The following is a 22,969-nucleotide window of genomic DNA, read 5'->3' on the forward strand; positions in this document are numbered from 1 at the left end:
AAGAAGGAAGAGGAAGATGTGAAAGGAATGTATATAAGAGAGATAGAGGGAGAGAGGAAGAAGGAAGAGGAAGGAGGAAGAGGAGGAGGAGAAGGAGGAAAAGGAGAAGGGGAAGAGGAAGGAAGGAAGGAAGGAAGGAAGGAAGGAAGGAAGGAAGGAAGGAAGGAAGGAAGGAAGGAAGGAAGGAAGGAGGATGGAGATTGGGGGAAGAAAAAAGAGAAGTAGGAAAAGGAGAGGGAGTAGGAGAGAACAGAATGAGTTAATACATCAATGAGTTATGAGAAAACTAAAGTAGGATAGGATAGAAAGTGATTGGCAGGGCTATTTTAGTGAAGATGGTTAAGGAAGGCCTCTGTAAGCATAGAATTAAATCAAATAAGAACAAACTATGATCAGAGTTTATATTCAGCATATTTAAAAATAAGGACATTGTGGCACTGACCATCAAATGGAGCACTCACTAAAGCAGGATAGATGCCAGTCTAAAAAGCCAGTAGAGCTATAGAGTCATGTATCCCACCTGAATATCAGCCCTGTATAATATACACTTTCATCTGTGAAGACCCCAGGGGCCAACGAGATTGAAAGTTATCTCTCCTTCTCTCAGCTTTGAGCTGTACTCTGTCCTAGTTATACCTCTCCTTTAGTGTTTTTGTTTTCTAATAAAATGCATTAAGTGTCACAGCAAAACTAAAAAACACCCAGAAAATATACAGGATGGTAGGAGGACTCAAATCTATGTCATGTGAAGAACATCTGACGGCATATATTAGAGAGCATGGTCATGATTATATGATCACTGTTGTAACATTTGTGGAGGCCTTTCACATAAAAGAGGAAATAAAACAATGGTATTCAAAGTATGGCCAAGATTTTTAGGGGAATTATACATTAAAAGCTTTTTAAAATTAAGATATCTAGGTTCCTTGCATTAAAATTAGAAAACCATTGGATTATGTATTTTCTATTTAAATCAATAAGTTGAACCAAAGAAATGTATGGAAATGACATATAGACAAATTTCAGTTATATGTACTAAAATCTAAAATTTTATCAGTCCAAAGATATAACTGGTTATAATAAGTTAATCACTAGTTAGAGATACCAGAAAATAGTTCTGAATAGTAATTCTGGAGAAGAGAGGAGACCTGAAAAGATAAACTTTCAAGTCCCTTGTAAGTCTGATTTCATTTAATCCAGGTCCATGATGGTTGAGTTCGGTAATTCAAACTCAATAAAGGCTTTGGATGGTTCCTCTTATGAAGCAACACCCAAAGAAAGATTGAGCCTGACCGATCTTTCTTTCCTATATAGAAGCAGCATGACAGAAACCTGTCATTATTTATTTGTTTTTATAACATCTCAATTGACTGTTACCACCAAGGCCTTCTCCACCACTGGCTCAAGTTTGAAAAACAGTGCTACTATCACTGTCATTTCTTTTCCCATAGGACCTGATGTAAGGAAAAGAAGCAGGGTTCTAGTTGGTTTGGAACTGAAGGTGATGGAAAAGTCCTACATTTTTATAGACCAGATCACTAACCTAATTGCACTGTGTACTGTGAAGACTAGAGATGTCAATGGTTCCTCCTACCATTAAAATTCTCTGATTCTGTCAAATTTATGATTCTGTGCTACCACAGAAGACAATGGAAATAAACAATATTATCTTCTCTTAGTTCATTTTCATAAAGACTTGAGATAATACACTATGCATGACTTGCATTTCAATTGATTGTGAAAAGCCATTCACTTACCCGAGGCATCACTTTGCAAGATCCCATAGAAGTAGAGACTCATTACACACCACAGAAGTCCCATCTTGTCCATCTAAATACAAAGGTAAGGGAGAGGACTCATTACTCTCAGTGCTTAAATAATATTTAGTGCATATGCGTACTGACTATTGATCAGGAACTATTCTGACAATTTTACAATATTAACACATTTAATTGTCAGAACCAACCAGTAAGATAGGTTTTAAAAAATCCCTGTTACAGATAAAGAAACTGGGACAAGTTTAAATCACATAACCAAGATCCTTTGGGTAGAAAGTGGTAGAGTAATAATCAAACTCCAACAGCTTGGCTCTAGAACCCTTCCTTCTTTTCTTCTTTTTTAATTAATTAATTAATTAATTGGGGTGACATTGATCAACATGAACATGTAGATTTCTGTATATTGCACGTGTGCCCACTACCCAAAGTCAAATTTTCTCCTGTCACCTTATATTAGGACCCCTTTCTCCCATCACCTCTGGCAACAACTACATTGCTGTTTGTGTTCATAAGTTTCATTTTTATATACCACATATGAGTGAAATCAAATGGTTATTAGCTTTTTCTGATTGACTTATTTCACTTAGCATAATATTCTCAAGGTCCATCCATGCTGTTGCAACATGGCTGAGTAGTATTCCATTGTGTATATGTACCACATCTTCTTTGTCAGTTCTCTATCTCGGGACACTTTGGTTGTTTCTATGACTTGGCCACGGTGAATAATGCTGCAATGAACATAGGGGTGCATATATCTTTGCAAATACATAATTTCAAGTTTTTCAGGTATATACCCAGGAGTGGGGTTGCTGAGTCATATGGTAGCTCTATTCTTAATTTTTTGAGGAAGACTGCTTTCTATAGCGGTTGTACCATCAGCAATGGATGAGGTAGATCCATTTATTAATCTGATATATACACTGAACTATAAATACCTATTTAAAAAAACACTCTGGATTTTTTTCATTAGAGTCACATTCCAGCAGATGTTTGATCTTCTTCCCTTCTTTACATTCCTTTGGTCTATTCCCAACTGGAAGTATTTTATAATCCAGGCAATTTTCCTTCTTCGTGATAAATAGGAAATCTAGAAATCCTGAAATCTGACTTGGTCAGCATTGCATCACACTATGAATTTATAGTAAAGGGAAATATATAAACTACATGCCCTGTTGTGGCTGCTTTCCTCTTCTCACTTGAAAAAATAAATGATGAGTCTTAAATCCAATTTCTGTGATCTTGAGCCTCTCTATTGATAACCAGCTAAAACAGTCAACCAGCAAGAACCATGCCCTTACTCTTGGTTGTGTGATCTTTAACGCAGAAGGCCTGAAGATTTAACAACTCTGTGAAATATTTATTTCCCTAATGCCCTAGACATATCTGGCCCCTGGTTATAAATACTGAAATATTTACATTACTGAAAAATTTCATACTGTAGATCTCCCTTTTCACTTTTGAACACAACAGTCATATGTAAGGGTGCTTATCAGAGGTCTTGGATATGTGTCCAGATCATATTTTTAGTAAGTGACAGAGATGAGTTTTATACCCATATCTGGCTAACTATAAGACTATTATTATCCCAAACATTAGCATATGTCATAAGCTTTACAACCACAGGGACCCACCAGTTTTAAAAGGTCAAAGAGTTACTTGATTAATAGGGTGACCATATAACAGCATTTAAATGGGACAATTTTAAGAGTATTATACTGAAACAATAGGTGTTAACTGATACTGTCCAAGCAATCCACACAGTGTGTAGTCACTTTAAAAGGCAATGCAATTTTCCAGCTCCTATCACCTCTCTTGACCACACATCATCAGAATTCTCTGGTTCATACTGTGCTTCCTCCTTTAGCATGACCATACACAAACCAGGTGAGTTGATTATATCTTAATAACTGTTTTATTTCAAAGATTAAATGTCTCTTTCTTATCACCACCATTCCCTTCCTATTCATATACTATTACCTTAGGGAACTCTTCTCTCCATCATTCCTTTGTTCAATAAAACATATATTGAAGACTTTCTGCTTATACGTCTCTTTGATATAACTGTAGGGGCCTCTAGTAAGTTAGATGCATGGCCTCCTCTAAGGACACTTCTTTCCAGTAGAAGAAATAAACTACATGCAAACCACTTCAATGTCATCAGCTATGAGCAACACACATGCAGAAGCTCTGTAGGATATGTAAAGATTTAGCAGGCAGACATTCTAGCACCAGGCAGAGTTTAGCAGAGCCTTAAAATGTGTACACAAAATAACTGCAGTACAGAGTAAATAGTGATAAAATAGTCAGAGAGGAACAGATAAGTGTAATTGAAGATTAGCAAAAGACAGAGATGACTCTAGCTAAGGCAATCAAAGAAGACTAAATGTAAGAGGTAGCTTTTGAACTAGCAAGGACTGGTTTGGAAATTTAAAAGTGAGGCAGAATGAAAGTCTGTGGAAAGGAAGCTCAATGGAGAATAATGCTCAAAGATAGGGAGAAATGGACCATAAATAGGAAATAGTCTATAAATAATTCAGTTTGGCTCAAGCACAGGGTATTAGGAAAAGTACTATATAGAAGATTTTGTTGGAAAGCAGGAAGAGTTAGGATTACAATATAACATGGACTTGAGTAGCAGCTTAAGAACTTGGGATTTAATTTTAACAGCAAATAGGGGAATCATTGAAGGATTCTGATTAGAGGAGTGATATTAACATCCAGTTCTGCCTAATGGAGATCATTCTTCCAGGCACGTATTAGATAGATTGCCACTAAATTCTGTCTTGAAATCATTTTGGCTCCCTAGTCTGTCATCCCAGTAATTGTTATCCTCCTAGCTTTGTGTCATCTATAAACTTGATCAGCATGCCACCTAGGTCCTCATCCAAGTCATTAATTAAATTAATTAATAATTCTGCATTAATCCTTGTCAGTGGAGAGCAACTAGATATTTCATTTCAGATTCAGGGCACAGTACTTTCAGCCCTAATACTATTCCTAAAGCAACACTTAGAAGACATTCTAATTAGGGTGATTGAGGACCTTAATTGATATTCTCATGAGTAACTGGATTATGCCAGAGGCAGCAAGGTGTCAGGTCACCAAGGTAAAGCTAATCAAAAGATAACTTGTGTGCAAAGACAAGTCCAGGGTCAGTCTGGCCCTGTGATGAATTAGAATAAAGCAGACTGAAAAGAAAATGTGATTGTGTCGGCTGTTTTTGACAGGCTAAAGGTACCGAGGTGAGTGGGAGGAGGTTGGCTGGTCTGCGACCTCTCTAAGAAGGCAGGTTCATTTAACATCATCTTACATTCTGCCTAAGAATTTTATTATTGTGACTAGTAATACACTTTTTAAAAAATAGGGAGTATTTATTGATTTTGAGAAAGAGAGAGAGAGAGAGAGAGAGAGAGAGAGAGAGAGAGAGAAAGAAAGAGAGAGAGAGAGAGATTTGTTCTTTCACTTATTTATGTATTCATTGGTTGCTTCTTATATATGCCCTGACCAGAGATTGAACCTGCAGCCTTGACATATCAGGCCAATGCTCTAACCCACTGAGTAATACACTTTGGTTCTTGTTTCTTGGGGGGAGGGGGCACTGGGTATTTGCAGAGATGGAGAAACTGTCATAAAGAAAAGAAACCTGCCTAATGATACATGGTTTCTCATGGTCTGAATTACAGTCTAGCTTTAGATTACTGTGGGAGACCTTAACAGACTCTACCCTTGCTTCAGATGATTGAAACTTTTATATAATAAATTTCCAGTTACCCTCTCTTGCATTATCCATTTTATTTACTATATGATCATGTTTATACTTCCTTTCTGAGGTATTGGTACTTCTCTCATAGTCAATGCCATTGTTTCCTGGTATATCAACTTGGATGCCTATATCACCTAGTGAGAAGTTTCAAATATGTACTTAGGTCTACGTTATCAACAACAATGTTAATAATGACAGCTAACATGCGCTCAGAACTTTAACATCGACTCCTGCATATGAAGCTTTCTATTTTCTGCATTCTCTAGGCTCAATAAGCGCTAGGGTCTCATCTCTGAGTTAGCCCTGGATTCTCTCACTGAGCAGCGGGTAACAGGCTAAAACTAGTTTTGCTTCCCCAAGGATGGTAATTTTTCTAACTGACCACTTGCTCAGCCTTTGTTCTGCACATCAGCATTTCAATAGTCCACAGGACTGATTTTTCCCTCAGTCTCCTGATTCCACTTATAGCTCTATATTCAGATCATGGCTACTCTTCGAAGCCCATGAGCCTGGTTGGGGCTTGGACCTTCAACCTGGTGTTTTTCAGCACTTTTCCAGGAGCCTGCACCCTGTGCCCTGTAAGGTCTTCTCTGAACTGGATAAGCCTCTTGTAACCATGAAGCTGCTATCACTTGCTTCATTCCTGGCTAACAGATGCCCTTTGCTATGACCTGCCTACTGAAAACGTGGCCACTAAGGCACAAACCTGGAAAGTCATCCAAGGTACAAACCTGGAAAGTCATCCCTGTGTGAGGTTAGCCCTGCAGCCATATCTCTTGCTCGAGTCCTGATCCCACCCAGATCCTTCTTTTTCCCTTCTCTAACTTACTGAGCAGGTCTTGCACAGCTATGACAAATAAGTCTTTGAAGGACATAGGCCAGATTATTAATTATCCCATTTTATAGAAAAGGAGATAGCATTTACTTAAAAATCAGAGTTATTTTCATCATCATTTTTAATCTGTTTTCTAGTTTTTTGACCCATAGAAGGGTCCTTGTGCAGAATATTCCAGAATCTAGTATTTATCAATGAAAACGTTTCAGCAAAGTAACATGAAAGGCTCTGATTCTGGGTCAAACAAAGCAAGCAAACTCCACCGTCATTATCAATGAATTGCAGTTGTAAACTTAGGAATAATATGTGGAGCAACTATTTGAGGACTCTAAAAGTTAAAGAATGGCACATTATTTTCAAGTACATATGAGCCTCCCCATGCACCAGAAAACACACCTTAACACATTTAAAAGAATTAAAGTCAATCTTCTCTCTACATAATTAAACAAGAAATCAATAAAAGAAAAATAACAGGGTAATCTCCAAACACTTCAAAATTAAGAAATATAACTAAATAATCCGTGGATCAAACAGGGAAATTAGAAAATATTTTGAACTGAACAAAAGTGAAAGAAACAGCATATCAAAATAAGTGGGATGCAGTTGTAGAAGTGTGTACAGGATAATCCAAGAAACTACAGGCCTACATTAAAAAAGAAGAAAGACTTCAAGCCTATAATCTAATCGCCCATCTTAAGAACTTGGAAAGAGAAGAGAAAAATAAACCAACCAATCAAAAATGTAGAAAATAATAAAGAGTAGATACCCAAAATTTTAAGACAGAAAAAAATAATAAAACCAGAAGTTGGTACTCTGAAAAGAACAATACAATTGCTATACCTCTAGCTAGGTGAACCAAGAACAAAAATAAAGCACATATCCCTAATATCAGGAATGAAAGATGATACATCACTACTGGTTACATTGGCATTAAAATGGTAATAAGGCAATGTTCAAATCCTTAGGCACATAAATTCCACAATTTAGATGAAATGGACAGACATCTTAAAAACCACAAACTACCCAAGCTAATTCAAAATAAAATAGATCCTTTCATTGATCCTATTATTAAAAGAAATTGAATTTGCAGTTAGTAACCTTCCAAAAAATAAATTCCCAAGCTTCAGATGATTTCACTGGTGAATTCAATCAAACATTTAAAAAATAAATAACATCAATTCTACATAATCTCTTCCAGAAAATAGATGACAAGACAGTTACCAATTCACTTTATGAGACATTATTCTGATTCTAAAACCTGCCACAGACAGCACACAGAAAAGAAATCTATAGATATCCCATAACAAAGCAGAGTTTATTCCAGAATGCAAGGCTAGTTTCAGTATTTGAAAAATCCAAGAAAGAAAGATCTCATGATCATATCAATTGAGGCAGGAAGAGCATTTGACAAAATTCCACATCATTCATAATAGAAAGAAAACCTCTCAGCAATCTAAAATTAGAAGGAAACTTCCTGAAACCAATAAAGAGCATCTGCAAAAAACCTACAGCGAACATTGCATCATATGTTGAAAGACTGAATGCTTTTCCACTAAGATCAGGCACAAGGCAAGGATGTTCATTCTTTGTACTTCATTCCCAAAGTCTTAATCAGTGCAGTAAGACTATTCACAGATGACATAATTTTCAACATAAAAAAATCTTAATGAACCTATTAAAAATAGAAATGAATAAGTAAGGTCACAGAATATGTAGTCAACACACAAAAGTTAAACATATTAGTATATACTGGAAAACAGAAACCACTTTTAATAAGAATGGTTATAATAATTAAAACAAAAATGAAATATTTAGCTTAAAGTCTAACCAAACCTGTACAAGATCTGTATGCTGATATTTATAAAACATTGATAAAAGAAATCAAAGAAGACCTAAATAAATGGAATTATGTGGTTGGCAGAATGGCCCCATGCCTTAGATCCCTGGAATCTATTATGCTATCTTACTTAACCAAAGGGATGTTATAAATATAATTAAAGTTATGAATATTAACGTAGGAAGTTTATACTGGATTATTTGAGTGAGCCCAATCTATCACATGAGCCCTTAAATGCAAATAACTTTCTCTGGTTAAAGTCAGAGAGATGCAGCAGAAGGACAAAGCAGAGAAAAGCAAAGCAAGAAAAGAACTCAAAAGCCTATGAGATTTAAAGACAGATGTAGCAACATGTCAAGGAATACAGGTGGCCTTACAGAGCTGACAGTCAGTAGGAAACTTCAGTCCCACAACCACAGAAAATAGAATTCTGCCAACAACTCTGGAAGTGCATTCTTCCCCAGAGAGTCCAGAAAGGAGCCCAGCCTTGCTGACACTTTGACTTTAGCCTTGTAAAACCCTAAACAAAGACCAGATAAGCCACACAGTACCTGGATTTCTGACCAACAGAAATTGTGATATAAAAAGAGTTGTTTTAAGACACTAAGTTCTGTTAATTTGTTACAGTATAGCATATTCATGAACTAAAAGTCTCCACATAGAAAAGATATCAATTTCCCCCCAAAATTAATTGACAGATTTAATGAAATTCCAACAAAATATCCTAACAAGATTTTGCTTACAGATAAAGTCAAGCAGATTATGAAATTTATATGGAAAGAGAAATGCCTTAAATATTAAAAACCATTTGAAAAAGAAGAATGAAGTTGTAGGAATCACACTAAACACAACCCAATTTTAAAATGTCAAAAATCTTAAAGAGATCCTTTACCTAATAGGATACAGCTGATCCCCCTTATCTGTGATTTCACATTCCATGGTTTCAGTTACTGACAGTCTACCATGGTCCAAAAATATTAAATGGAAAATTCCAGAAATAAACAATTCATAATTTCAAATAGTACACCATTTCGAGTAACTTAAGGAAATCTCTCACTGTCCCACTCCATCCCGCCCACGATGTGAATCCTCCCCTTGCCCTGCGTATCCTGCCTGTTGGTCACATAGTGGCCCAGTGCTTGTTTTCAAGTAACCCATATTTTACTTAGTAATAGGCCCAAGCACAGGAGTAGTGATGCTATACTAGTAAAGTAATGAAGCCATAAAGTGCTTCCTTTAAGTGAAAATGTATATATCCTACAGAGAAAAGAAAACATACTATATTTAGGTTTTGGTACTATCCATGATTTCAGGCATGCGCTGGGCTTCTTGGAACATATCCCCCTTGAGTACAGGGAGACATACTCTATTCAGAAGGAAAACTGACACATGAAAAGATATTCAAGTCATTAGCCATAAGGAAAATGCAAATGAAACCCTCAAAAATAGATACGACTACACAAAATACCAGTGCTAAAGAGAATACAGAGCAACTGGAACTCCCTACTGCTGAAACTACCAAATGGTACAGCCCCTCTGGAAAATGATTTGGCAGCTTCTTATAAAGTTATACATATTCTTCCCATAGGGTCTAGTAATCCCGCTCCTCGGGATTTATCCAAGAGAAGTGGAAACTTGTGTTCACACAAAAACCTATACACAAATGTTCACAGCAGTTCTATTATTAATTTACCAAACCTGGAAACAATTCAAACATCCTTCAACAGGCAAATGGATAAACAAACTCTGGTGCATCTAAAAAATAGACTACTTTTCAGCAATACAAAGTGATGAGCTGTTGATAACAACAACTTGGATGAATCACAAAAGCATTATGCTAAGTGAAAAAAGCCTGTCTAGATAGGTTACTATCTGTCTAATTCCATTTAAATTACATTCCCAAAAGGACAAAACTAGAGTGATAGAGAACAGATCAGGGACTAGAGGTAATAGGAGGGTGTGACTATACAGGGATAGATAGCACAAAAGAGTTATTTGGGGAATAGAGCAGTTCCATATCCTGATTGGGGCAGTGATTAAATGAATTGATACATGAGTTATTATTCATAGAGCTGTAATTCAAAAAAGTCTATTTTATTGTATGTTGATTAAAATATATTTTTAAGTGACATGATCTTTCTTTTAAAAAAATATCCACAAATGATTTGTGAACTCCTCTAGTTTAAATAAAGCTGTTTTAACCTAAATATAGTTTCTATTTTCAACATTTACTTTAAAAATAATAGAGTCCTGTCATTAAGTACTGAATGTTCCAGAAAAGTCTAGCAGTCCAGGAACATAGAGAGATCAATGAATTATCCCAACTTTCAGCATATCAAGCCAAAGTTGTTAACCTTGATACAACCAGCAGAGTCCAAGTTCACACCAGAAAACATTAGCTATTGCCTCTCCCTTTCTTTCTAAATACCTTCAAAGTCTTTGAAAATCTGAGGAGACATATATAACATAACATACCACCTGCAGTCTTTCAAAGTTTGGAATAGGATATGAGCAGATTGATTCCCTTTTGTTCTTTAATATTCTGAATAGCACCATGTCCTGTGGAGTGAGAGAAGAAATATCACAAAGAGAAATAGAACTAGTTTTTCAGTGAGATGAAAGTGAAAGAGAACTGAACTTGAAGTTCTAAGTTTAACTGTTTGATCTTGGACAGCCTCAGAGAAGAAGAAAAGAATATTCACAGCAACCACTTAGATAGATAAAGTGTATTTCCTGGTCACTGCATTGATGACTAATTTAAGATAGACAAGCTAAGCATTCATGTACCCTTTTCAATGAGGACAAGAAGAGTATTCAGTGTACCCTTTTCTTAGTGGGTGGAAAATTTGATGATTAAGTTTTCTGTACTTTGAGATACTGAAGCAGGAGTTTTGACCACTTAGAAAAGGCATCACTTCAGCAAGTGGGGGCGATAGAGACTAATACTTGCCTCATCAGTTGTTTTGGGAGGAGTGTACTTGATAATTCCCGTGGAGTGATTAGCACTGTCCATGAACATAGTATCTCTCAGTAAAGGCTGGGTATCATTAACTCTTAGTAAATGAGATAGTACAATTGAGAAACTGAAACAGCAGACAAATGTGAGCTATCATTAATATTATTTACAAAGAAGAACACAAGTTAATTTTTTTTAGTTGACTATTGACCATTGGGAAAAATTTGCCATATCCTACACTTTGTTTACTATCCTAGGTCCAAATTTAATGCTCTGTTCCCCAAATACTTCAGAGAAGACAGGTATAGTTATAAGTCAGGCCTCTCTAACTTACAGGAAAGCCACAATTGTTATAATATGCTCTACAATGAAATTGTTTACTTTTCAGTTAAGGATGTACAACATTGTGATTAGACATTCATATACCTTATGAAGTGCTCACCCCGACAAGTCTAGTACCTATATAACATAATAAAACTTGAACATGGAGAAATCGTGGTCAAGAAGGTTTCTCTTCTCTATTCTCAAATACTTCTTTTTTTTTAATGGAAGTAAAAACTTCTGCCCTGACTATCTCCTAGACTGTTGTCAAGGACCAAATGATGTGACATGTGAAAGAAGACTTTGTAATTATAAAGTGCTATAATTACACAATAATATAAGGTGTTTTGACATTATAAAATACCCTGGGATTTTTTGTTTTGTTTCGTTTAAATTTGAAAGAATCCAAAGTAGTGAAACTTTAAAATCAAAAGGGAAATATGCTATAAATTGCTTACTTTATAACTTAATTTAATTGCTGGATTGCTTTTGGAGATATTGGTAGGCAGTCGTAAGATTGAAGTTTCTAAGGTCTGGTCATGTTCTATTTCTTAGTGTGATGATGGTTGCATGATGATGCATTTGTAAAAGTTCATCAATCTGTATGCTTAATATTTATATACTTTACCATTAATATGTCATGCTTGCATAAAAAGTCTGGAAAAACTTTTGCTTGATTGAATTTAAAGGATGGTTTAAAACAACAGGGAAAGGTTAGTAAAAGGCACTGGACAACATTATGTACAACCTTTTAAATAAAGAAAGCAGCTTAAAATCCAACACAGAGTGTGGTAGGGAGTCATCTCAGAACTTCAAGGCTGGGGGAGGGACTGGATATTTATGATGAATATATATAACATTTCTTCTAATTCGAACAACATATATTTCTCAAGCTCTGGGCAAAAAGGAGGGAATAAAAATGTCCCTGTCCTCCTGGAACTGTTGGACCCACGGCAAGGGAGCAGCATTGCAGCAGACCTCTCTGCTCTCCAGGGAACTGCGTTGTCACGGGAAGTTCAAGTAGAGAGCTGGGTGGTATTATAACCCACCACTGACACAAACCAGTCACATCACCTTCTCCACCAAGATCTAGTCTCCTCCGGGTTAGGAAAGTCATCACGTTTCCCAGCACAGAGTAGCTTCTTAGCCTGAGGTTTTCTTCCTTTACATTTCATATAACAACATCGACACTAATAACCTCTCTGATTCAAAGGGATGGTCTGAAGATCACGATCCTGTCTGTGAGGCTCTCCAGAGAAAGACACCGTCTGCAGACTGTTAGAGAGGCCACAGGCAACAAAACTGTGGCCGAGCTTTCATAGATTTCTCCATAAAAACTGTGCACTCCAGCTTCTGCATTTACAGAATCAAATTTTGTTCAAATCAAGAAGTATTTATTGGGTCTTTCTTTCATACACTTTAACAGAAACTGCAGTTTAAAGAAATGAACACAACGGTTTTTATAATCCCGGATCACACAGTTTAGGAGCAAAATCGGACTTATAAATACAAAAGGAAAAAATAGAGAAAAGAACAAATCGATGATCAAGTACACTATAATCGCACTGAAGTGTTTGATGGAAATGGTCATATCCCATAATGTGCACTCTGCCAAAGGACCAAGTGGCCAAATTGAATTTGAAAAGTAACATGTCACATAGCTCTGTCTTGAATACTCACAGTACACATTAGCCTTTAAAAAGCTCTGGTAATCTACCAAGTAAATATCGTGGTTGACTTGTTTTAACACTGCATTAACCATGCTATTTGACCATGAACCCCTCTTTCATGCATTAAACCTCTCAAGGTTTCATTGGGAATACTGATAGAGTGAAAGCTCTAATGAGAGAAGAGAGAACCCAGGCTCTAATCCCCAGATCAATTCTCAATCTATAAGATGCAGATGCTTTCCAAAATCATTCAACTCTACTTGAGACGAAACTGGCAACCAGAGAAAGGAAATGAATGCTAACCTTCCCACAGCTGCCCTTCCCCTCTGCATCCTTTCCCAGTTCTCTTTATCTTGCCGCTGGCTGAAGTACAAAACGCCTTTTCTAAAAACTGGGCAGGTATCTGTTTCTCCTTTAGAGCCCTGAGGATTTCTGTGCTGATCTGTTTTATTTAGGTTTTTCTCTTTTCCCATCCCTTTCTGGACTAGGACTCCAAGTTTGTGTCCACAGTACACAGCCCAATGCTTTTGTACAATAAACACATAACTGCGGGGTAATAGGGGAAAAAACAACAACCACCACCTCCTAGGACACAGTCCACCTCTGTTTAGTTTGCTGTTGGTCACTCTTGAACTGTGTGCCCTTGAATAATTTACTTAACCCCTGTGGATCCTGGCATCCTTATCAGTGAAATAGTATAACAAATATTTGCTTCATGAGCTGCTTTAAAGATCAAATTAGATTTGATGGAAAAGCTTCATAAACAGTGAAGAATGATGCAGATATGAGGTGTTGATGCTTTATTTTTTAATATATTTTATTGATTTTTTTTACAGAGAGGAAGGGAGAGGGATAGAGAGTTAGAAACATCGATGAGAGAGAAACATCGATGAGCTGCCTCCTGCACACCTCCTACTGGGGATGTGCCTGCAACCAAGGTACATGCCTTTGACCGGAATCGAACCTGGAATCTTTCAGTCCACAGGCCAATGCTCTATCCACTGAGCCAAACCAGTCAGGGCGTTGATGCTTTATTTTATACAGGTAATCACATGCACATGAGATTCCTGAGTTGGGCTAATGGTCGTCCACAGGATACAGTCTTCTCCAGGGATGGCTGTAAACAGATGTGACTTCTCATCAAGATCCACTGCCTAAAAAGTGAGCCTGCCTTAGACATTGGACTGGACTGGATCTAAGCCATTCTTGATCTCACAACACAGTCGGTTATCCTTTTACAAGAGCATATACCCATGTCATCTTCCTGCTTCTGTCAGGAGAAAAAAGATTGGCTTGCCAGGGATCATCTATCAGACCAGAGCATCACATATCACATGCCCACCTGCTCAGGGACCTGGAAGCATCAGCAGCTTCAGCTACTCAAGCAGCCCCAAGGGCTCCTCCTTATCAATTACACAGACAAACAGAGCAGGGAGGGGGGTGAGTCTGGGCCCCAGTACTGACTTTTGTATTAACTGGCTGTGTGACTTTGCCTCTGCACTTAATTATCCCGGTGCCTCTGTTTCCACAACTAGTTTGATTAAGAAGAGTTAAAGTCAGCCCTAGCTGGTTTGGCTCCATGGATAGAGCGTCGCCTGGGGACTGAAGGGTCCCAGGTTCAATTTCAGTCAAGGGCACATGCCTGGGTTACAGGCTCAATCCCCCGGAGGGGGTGTGCAGGAGGCAGCCAATCAATGATTCTTTCATCATTGATGTTTCTCTCTTTCCCTTTGTCTCTGAAATCAATAAAAATATATTGTTTTAAAAAAAGAGTTAAAGGCAAATGTTACATTAGAACTTTCACGGAAGTCTCACCACATACCAGACCAACACTGTGCCAACTGTGGGAAAACACCGGGACCTCAGGACAGCCTCTGCCTTCAGGCTTTCTGTTTGCTGGAGAGCAACGCCCACCAGGTATCCTCCCATCCCCAACCCCAATTGTCCCTGAAATGCAAATACAATACTCCAAGTCTTCCTGGGAACACATAAGCCCAAAGTAGAGAGCTTTAAAGAAAATCCCATCTCTCTGTATCTAAAGTGGTAAAGAAAATCCCCTTCTGAACTAACACTGAGGAGTTCTGTGTGAGTCTGTGGCCCTGCTGAGAAAATTCTATGGCTTCTTTCACTGATTTTTGGACACCAGGATCATCCTGACAGATGGCAATGGGCACCCACCAGTCCTGTAGTCTGGGATGTGACCTCAGTCCACCGAATCGCTCTGGATGGAGGGACAGGGTGGGGGCTCTGGTGCACAGATCTTTACATTTGGTGACTTTATTGCAAATAAAGCAAGAGCATGCAATTGCCCTTTCATCAGAATGAGAAATTCTGGGAATTTTATAGGGCTATTATGTATTGATCCATAAAGTACTGAAAATTCAAGTGACCCTAATTTCAACAAGTATGCCTTATCTTCACCATACAGCCACTTGGAAAAAAACAGTACCCTTCCAGAGAGGTGCTCAAGCAGTGTGCAGTGGGAGCTTTGAAAATGCTTTGACAAGAAAATTAAGCAAGAGGGTGAAACATATACTAAAAATATATGTATACTGACAGTACAAATGAGGCATTTTGTGGATGCACCATAAACTTTTCAGGAGCTTTCTCCCCCCTCCCAATGCAAAGCTAATGAACAGTCACTGAATACCTACTATGTGGACCCTCTGTGCTAAATGCTAAAGGATGAAACAGATTTTAACATGCCCCAGGCATCCAGGAACTCACAACCTAGTAGGGATCTCCAGCATGCATGTTGCTAATTATAACAGTGTAGTTAAAAGCTGAATTCTTTGAGTTCAATGCTCCAATCCCCGCCTCTGCCACTTAGTATCTGTGGAATATTTAGCAAGTTACTTATTCTGTCTGTGCCTTAATTTCCTCAACTGTAAAATAGAGAGAATAACAGTGCCTACTTATCTGTTTGTTGACAGAATTATATGTGTTAACATTATATAAAATGCCTAAAAGAATATTTGCTGTTATTTCTGTAACTGTACAAAGCAGTTTAGCTGTATTTGCTATTATTAAGTACTAGAGGTCCAGTGCACAAATTCGTGCACCAGTGGGGTCCCTTGGCCTGCCCTACGGGATCAGGCCAAAACCAGCTCTCTGACATCCCTGAGGAGACCTGGATTGCGAAAGGGTGCAGGCCAGGCTGAGAAATCCCACCAGTGCATGATCAGGGCTGAGGAGGGACGCAGGAAGTTGGCCAGCCAGGGAGGGACAGCAGGAAGGTTCCAGGGCATGCCTGGCCTGTCTTGCTCAGTCCTGATCAGCTGGACCCCAGCAGCAAGCTAACCTACTAGTCAGAGCATCTGCCTTCTGGTGGTCAGTGCACATCATAGCGAGCAGTTCAGCGGCCTTAGCATATCATTAGCATATTATGCTTTGATTGGTTGAACAGCCGACCGGATGACCTGGCACTTAGCATATTAGGCTTTTATTATATAGGATATAGGATACAAATGAGTCCAAGCATCATGCTCTAAGAAAGGAATCACTCGCATTTTAATATGGAGAACAGAATTATGAAGGTATGGAGGGGAGGGGACCTCTTTGAACAAGATGGGCTTTACTGTTGCACTCCGAAGATGGGTAACACTCCAAAATGTATCCATGCAGTAAGAAATGCATTTTAGGCAAAATTAAAATAAAGTAAGCCTTACTGTTTCCACTGAGCATAGAACAGGAAGAAAAAGTTGTTGAAAAATTCTAATTAGATGGGTATTATCTTGCAGTTATGAAGTCCCTAACACCATGGACCAAGCATAGCAATTAGAAAAGGGAATTTTATTCTGCACATCATTTCAAGGGCATACACTCCTTGAAGCTGCTAATCATATCAATGCATGGTGACCACATTCTGCCCTAGGTAGCAGCACCAGCCATTAGAGGAGTCAACAGGACATTACCCAAGCAACTGGGCCATAACAGGCATGTTTGATTATGCTGACTCTGCCAGATGAAGAATGGAAGCCTTTCTCATTAGCACAAAAACTACATTTAAAACACTTTGCCATTCACAAAGTTGTTGTTCCCCCGCCCCCCGACACACACACACACACACACACACACACACATATTCATTTAAACCTCAGAAGACTGCCAGCAGTTTGGCATTTAATAGCAATCTCATTTTACAAGAAAGAGAACTGATTTCCCCAAAGTGGCACAGATAATAAATGGTGAAACCGGTGTTCAAACTCAGATTTCTTGACACCAAATCTCATGATCTTTCTGCTCTGTGCTCCCTCTCTGCTCCTGCTGTCATTACTTTAAACATTTGTGTTAGAGATATGGGGGCCCAGAAACACTATTTTCAGAAAACACTATTTTCAGAAAACACTATTTACAGAAAAAGTAGTGATTTCCCCGAAGTGGCCCAGATAATAAATCGTGAAACCAGTGTTCAAACTCAGACATCCTGACACCAAATCTCATGATCTTCCTGCTATACGCATCCTCTCTGCTCTTGCTGTCATTACTTTAAACGTTTGTGTTAGAGACATTGGGCCCCAGAAACACTGCTTCCTACTGGAGTCCCAGTGTCTGTCTTCTGCTTAGCAAACAATCTCAGCATCTGTCATGTCCTAAAGAAAACCCCCTGTTGCTCCATGCCATTGATCTGTAGCTGTCGCCAACAACAGGACCTGAATGCCTGCCGTGGCCCTGGGAATTTTAAATAAGAAATCAATGAGAGATGCTGGTAAGTGGTTCTGTAATTGTCTAGGGGCGGATAAAACCGTGGTGGAATAATAATCATATCAAAATGCTGGCTATATGAATGATCCTGCAGTGAATTACAACAGGGGACTTCAACTCCAAAGCCTCGGGTGGCACATCTGCATAATTAATCTTACTCGGCAATAACCCCACAGGGTCAGCGAGATCTGCATTCTGCAGCCGAAATTACTGTCTTATTATTTCAGTCCCCTCTGGTGTTTCTTCGGATTTAGGAAAATAATATAAGATGTAGCAGCTCTGTTGATACAGACAGGGTTTAAAGGATCGCCAAGTTACAAAAAAATCCTCACATTAATCTTGTTTGGTAGACAAATGATGAATTCAATACATCTGTCTAAATGCAAGGCTATTGATATTTTTTTGAATTGTATTCTTGGATTAACTTAGACCCTCTGAAGGCCACATATTGATCCATATTGTCCAACTTGGGCTTCTATAGAATGCTTTTAAAAATATACAGTCGGTCCTCAGGTTATGTAGGAGATCCATTCCTATGGCGCGACGTAATGCGATGTTCACCTTTAAGTCGGAACCCACCTACATAAGCACCTACATCACGCACATGGAGCACATACACAGCAGTAATGAAGTGAAACAGTAAAAAAAATAATAATAATTAAAAGAAAGATAACTCCTGACCTTTATTTGTGGTAAATAAATGATAAAAAAAAACATAAAGCACATATGTACATATGTCGAAATGACGGAACTTTTTTTTTATAAATAAATGGGAGATGGCGATGTAACCACAAAACGACCTACGTCGAGTCCAACGTAACCCGAGGACTGTCTGTATACGTTTTAGTATTGTACCCTCATTTTAGAGAAACATTGGGTGATTAATATTAGGTGAAAATGAGGTTAAAGTTATCTTTTTCTACAGGATTTCTGGGGGTCTTTAGAATGCTAATGTACGCTGTGAAACTAAATTACTTAGGAATCATTTACAGTGTTCCTCAAACTTAATTGACTTTATGAATCTCTGTTTAGAATATCTCTAAGCACTAGGATTCTTGGCAGAGTTTAGAAATGCTGACTGAGGTTCTTTCAGAAAAATAAGGGGTTTCATCTGTATAAGGCAACAGACCAAGCTGGAGAAATTCCTGTAAATTCTCTCATGGGGCATATTAGAAAAAAACTCCTAGTGAGATAAGGGTCATGAATTCTTAATTGGGGGGAGAAAGTGGGAAATTCGAATCAATTTTCTAATTTGCTGAGCTATCCCTGTGGCAAGCTGATGTAGAAAAAATATCATAATGGTTACCAAAAATGAGACATAAGACATGCTGCTGAATTTAAGTATAGTGATGTTATGCTCGGTCAGTATAGCTAATTGGAGTTACTTATGATTTCACTTCTAGCATTTTGGATGTGTGAAGCCTGTTGCAAAATCAGAACATTAGATGCCATGGAGAAAGAATAGGAAAACAGGGGGGAGCTATTATTTCTCCAATTATAGAAGGAAACAGTACAGATGACAAGACCCAGTAAATAACCCCTTTCCCTCTGTGACCTTAATATATGCTAAAAAAAAATTAGAAGAGCTATTATTTTTAATTGTCTGCCCTTCTCTGAAAAGAGAGAAAGATGAGGAAATGCATGGGTTCATTAGGCTGACCTAAAAACCAGTAGTAGTTTTTTTTGCACATATATACCCTTTCCTTTCACTGATGCTTGAAAACAGACTAAAATATCATTCTCCGAAGTTGCTCCCCAAAAAAGTTTACCACATCACAAACAAGAAGGTGGTAAAAGCCTCAGGAAAGTTTTCAGGGCTGCGAGGACACTTGTAAAGGCTGACTGATGACAAGGACCAAATCGATTTTCCCACACAGCTCATCTTAATTCTTTTCCCCTGATAGCCTTCGTTCGCCATTCTGGATTTGGTGGCAAAACTCCCCTATCCAGCCCTTTCTGCTCCACTCCTCCTATAACCTGGACTCTGGCCACAGGTGCACATAGAGATAGTGCTATAAATCACCCCTTTCCCCCTTCCCTCTTAATCATCCCTCTGCCTGGAATGCCCTGCATGCTCGTCTTCACATATACAGACACTGCCCATCCTTCAAGATCTATTTCCAAAGCCATTTCCTTCATGGTACCTCCCTTCTTCTCTTGGCCAGATGTAATGTATCCTCCCTACAACTTTCCCTTTGGTCCCATTAATGTCATTTTTTATTCTGTACTGCAATTAAATGTGTATGTCTTCTTTCTCGAGACCCTTACCTCTGATGGATGCTTGTCTCGGGGGCCAAGCCTGAAGCCGGGCACACGGAGAGTGCTCAGTGCTGCGCACTGAATGATTGCCAGCTTCTGTATGGAGTCGCAGATCATCTGCCCGTGGCAGGGTGTTCCTACAGGCTGCTCCCCAGTCTTGGAAAATACCATCACTCTTTCCATTGTTTTCCACACCTCCGGTCTCTCAACACTTATCTTCTTCTCCAGATCATCTTCAGGGAGGTGTGTTCTCACCGAAATCTGTCAGTTTACAAGAATACCCTGCGATTGCCATCTGCTTTGTCAGTGTAAGACTTGGTTATGCCTTATAATACGCACATTTTCACTTATCCTGTGCTTGATGATGACATTGAACAAGAGAAGACCCCCAGTGACTCCTGCCCAGTGTCCACATAGGGGACTCCTGGGACTAGCCCTGGAATATTGTTGAATTTGAATTCACGGTATCTGATTCAACATTACTGCTGCTCATTATTTTTTTGGCCAGCATGAAATTTCCTGTGCATGCTGCTGCTGGGGAAAAAGGAAAGTCCCTTCTTCCTACTGGATATTTTCCAGGAGATGACTGTATTTCTAACTAACCCCTCCAAAGCTCTGAGGAAGCAGCTAGACTTAGGAAGTAAGAGCCAATGAGAGAACATAACAAACATGCCTTTGGACCCTTTCTATCTCTCCCCAAAATGTGAACTCTAGAGATGTTTTAAATATATATTTTTATTGATTTCAGAGAGAAAGCGAGAGGGAGAGAGAAATAGAAACATACATGATGAGAGAGAATTGTTAATTGGCTGTCTCCTGCATGCCCCCTCTTGGGGATCAAGCTAGAAACCCAGGCAAGTGCCCTGAACAGAAATTGAACCATGACCTCCTGGTTCATGGGTAGATGCTCAACCACTGAGCAACACCAGCTAAACAGCTCTAGTTATTTTAAACCTGGAGCAGGATGTGATCAGGAACCAGAGCAAAACAGACAGTGGAGGTTATCAGGCAGGCCAGGAGTATGTGTGGGGAGGAGAGAACCCTCAGAAATTTCACTTTGAGAACAATATCTGTTCATTCAACACATATTTTCCAATTCCCTGCCAGGTACCTTATTCAACAGAAATAATCCACACTTTGACAGTATACCCAGTGCTTCTTTTCAGGTCTTATGTTATTTGATATTCACAACACTTATTCAGAAAGGAATATGATTTTCCTGTTTTACAAGATGAAGAAATTAGGTGCAAAAAGGTGAAGTGTCTTACTCAAGCTATCATAGCAATCAAATAGCAAAGCTGGGTTTTAAATAAGGTTCTCTGATTGCAGCAGATCGTCAGCACCGAAGCTTTTACATCTTTCTCCCCAGTGCCCCTGGTTGGCTAGAAGCAAAACAGGGGAAGGAACTGCTCCTTATTTAGTTTGCTGGGTATCACAAAATACAGCAAAAGATCAATTAAGAAAGATAAAAGATTCACTAAAGCAATGGTAGTAGAAAATGTCAATCTACATAAGTAAAGTCCCAGAATTATAAGCAATAATATTTTACTAAAAAAGCAGTTTTTATTACTTTGGAAATAAATGAAGTGACACAAATGAGACATTTCTGGGCACAGACTTAGATTATTTATAATTAGTGTACCATCTCATGAATATAGGGGGCACCACATTCAACATTTTTTGTTTTTTTTTTATTGTCTAAAGTTTTACATATGTCTCCTTTTTCCCTGCTTGACCCGCCCCCCTCGCCCCCCCCCCCCCCCACAACATTCAATGGCTGTAATGTGGTTTTCCCCCGTCAGTTTCCCATGAAAATACCTTTGTATTTCAAATCCTGGGCAAACAGAATTCTTCTTCCCTCTCTATGCAGTTTCCTTTTTATTCAATTTATTGGAGTGACATTGGTTAATAAGATCATATAGGTTTCAAGTGTACAATCCTATGATACATAATCTGTATATTGCATTGCGTGCCCACCACCCAAAGTCAAATCATCTTCCATCACCATATATTGGTCCCTTTTACCCCTTATTACCTCCCCTCCCTGATTGCCTCTGAAAACCACCATACTGCTGTCTGAGTCTGTGAGGATTTTTGTTTGTTTGTATTCTTGTTTGTTCATTTGCTGCTTTCAGTTTTAAATTCCACATATGAGTGAAGTCATATAGTTCTCAACTTTTTCTACCTGACTTATTTGACTTAGCATGATATTCTCAAGGTCCATTCATGTTGTTGCAAATCACTGTGGTGGCCCCTGATCTCATCCAGGCAGTTTTTAACAGGTAGATTAAAATGCTAATGGTGGCCTTTGCCAGGGGCTGAGGGAACAGGGGGTTAGTGTCTAAAAAAGGGTACAGTTTCTGTTGAAATTTGGGAAGATGTAAAAATTCTGGAAATGGATGGCCATGACAGTTGAACAGCGATGTGAATGCACTTAATTTAAAATGGTTAAAATGGTAAGTTTTATGTATATTTTGCCACAGTAAAAAAAAATAAAAATGTAGAAATGTGAATGAATTTTTAAATCAGATTCCAACAGGAAGGTATATAAGTTGTTACACAAGACCAAAGACAAACCTCAGCTGAATCTCTGGTTGATCATAAACTCAGAAAAAAACTAAGACTTAAATTCTGAATTGCATTAGTTAAACACATGAAAATAAGTTCTAGGCTCTGTAAGAGCAAATACAAATTAAAAATATGAGGCTTCATTTTTCTTGTTGAAAATAAGGGAAATGATTTCCCGCTGCTCCTTTTTGTCAGAGCATTTGTTTTAGAAAAATACTAATTATTGGGTACTTTCTCATCTCTTTCGATAAATCCTTTTGAAGACTAGATAAGTCTCT

At 38.4% G+C, this 22,969-nt stretch overlaps 1 protein-coding gene across 3 annotated transcripts in view; it reads right to left on the reverse strand.

Moving 5' to 3' along the window:
* IL1RAP (interleukin 1 receptor accessory protein) overlaps window positions 1–22,969 on the reverse strand; it is a 152,507-nt gene that overhangs the window by 99,255 nt on the left and 30,283 nt on the right. The window contains exons 1-2 of one of the 3 annotated variants that reach the window (XM_023750557.1): window positions 7,886–7,998; window positions 1,758–1,830 (exon numbers count right to left, since the gene is read on the reverse strand). In XM_023750557.1, coding sequence (XP_023606325.1) covers window positions 1,758–1,830; window positions 7,886–7,894 — 82 coding nt within the window. In that variant the 5' untranslated portion in view covers window positions 7,895–7,998. Of the gene's footprint in view, window positions 1–1,757; window positions 1,831–7,885; window positions 7,999–22,969 lie in introns of those variants that run through there. The other 2 variants (XM_023750555.1, XM_023750556.1) reach the window with 2 other exon arrangements.

This window comes from Myotis lucifugus, unplaced genomic scaffold, assembly GCF_000147115.1.
Source record: "Myotis lucifugus unplaced genomic scaffold, Myoluc2.0 scaffold_14, whole genome shotgun sequence".
Classification (NCBI taxonomy): domain Eukaryota; kingdom Metazoa; phylum Chordata; class Mammalia; order Chiroptera; family Vespertilionidae; genus Myotis; species Myotis lucifugus.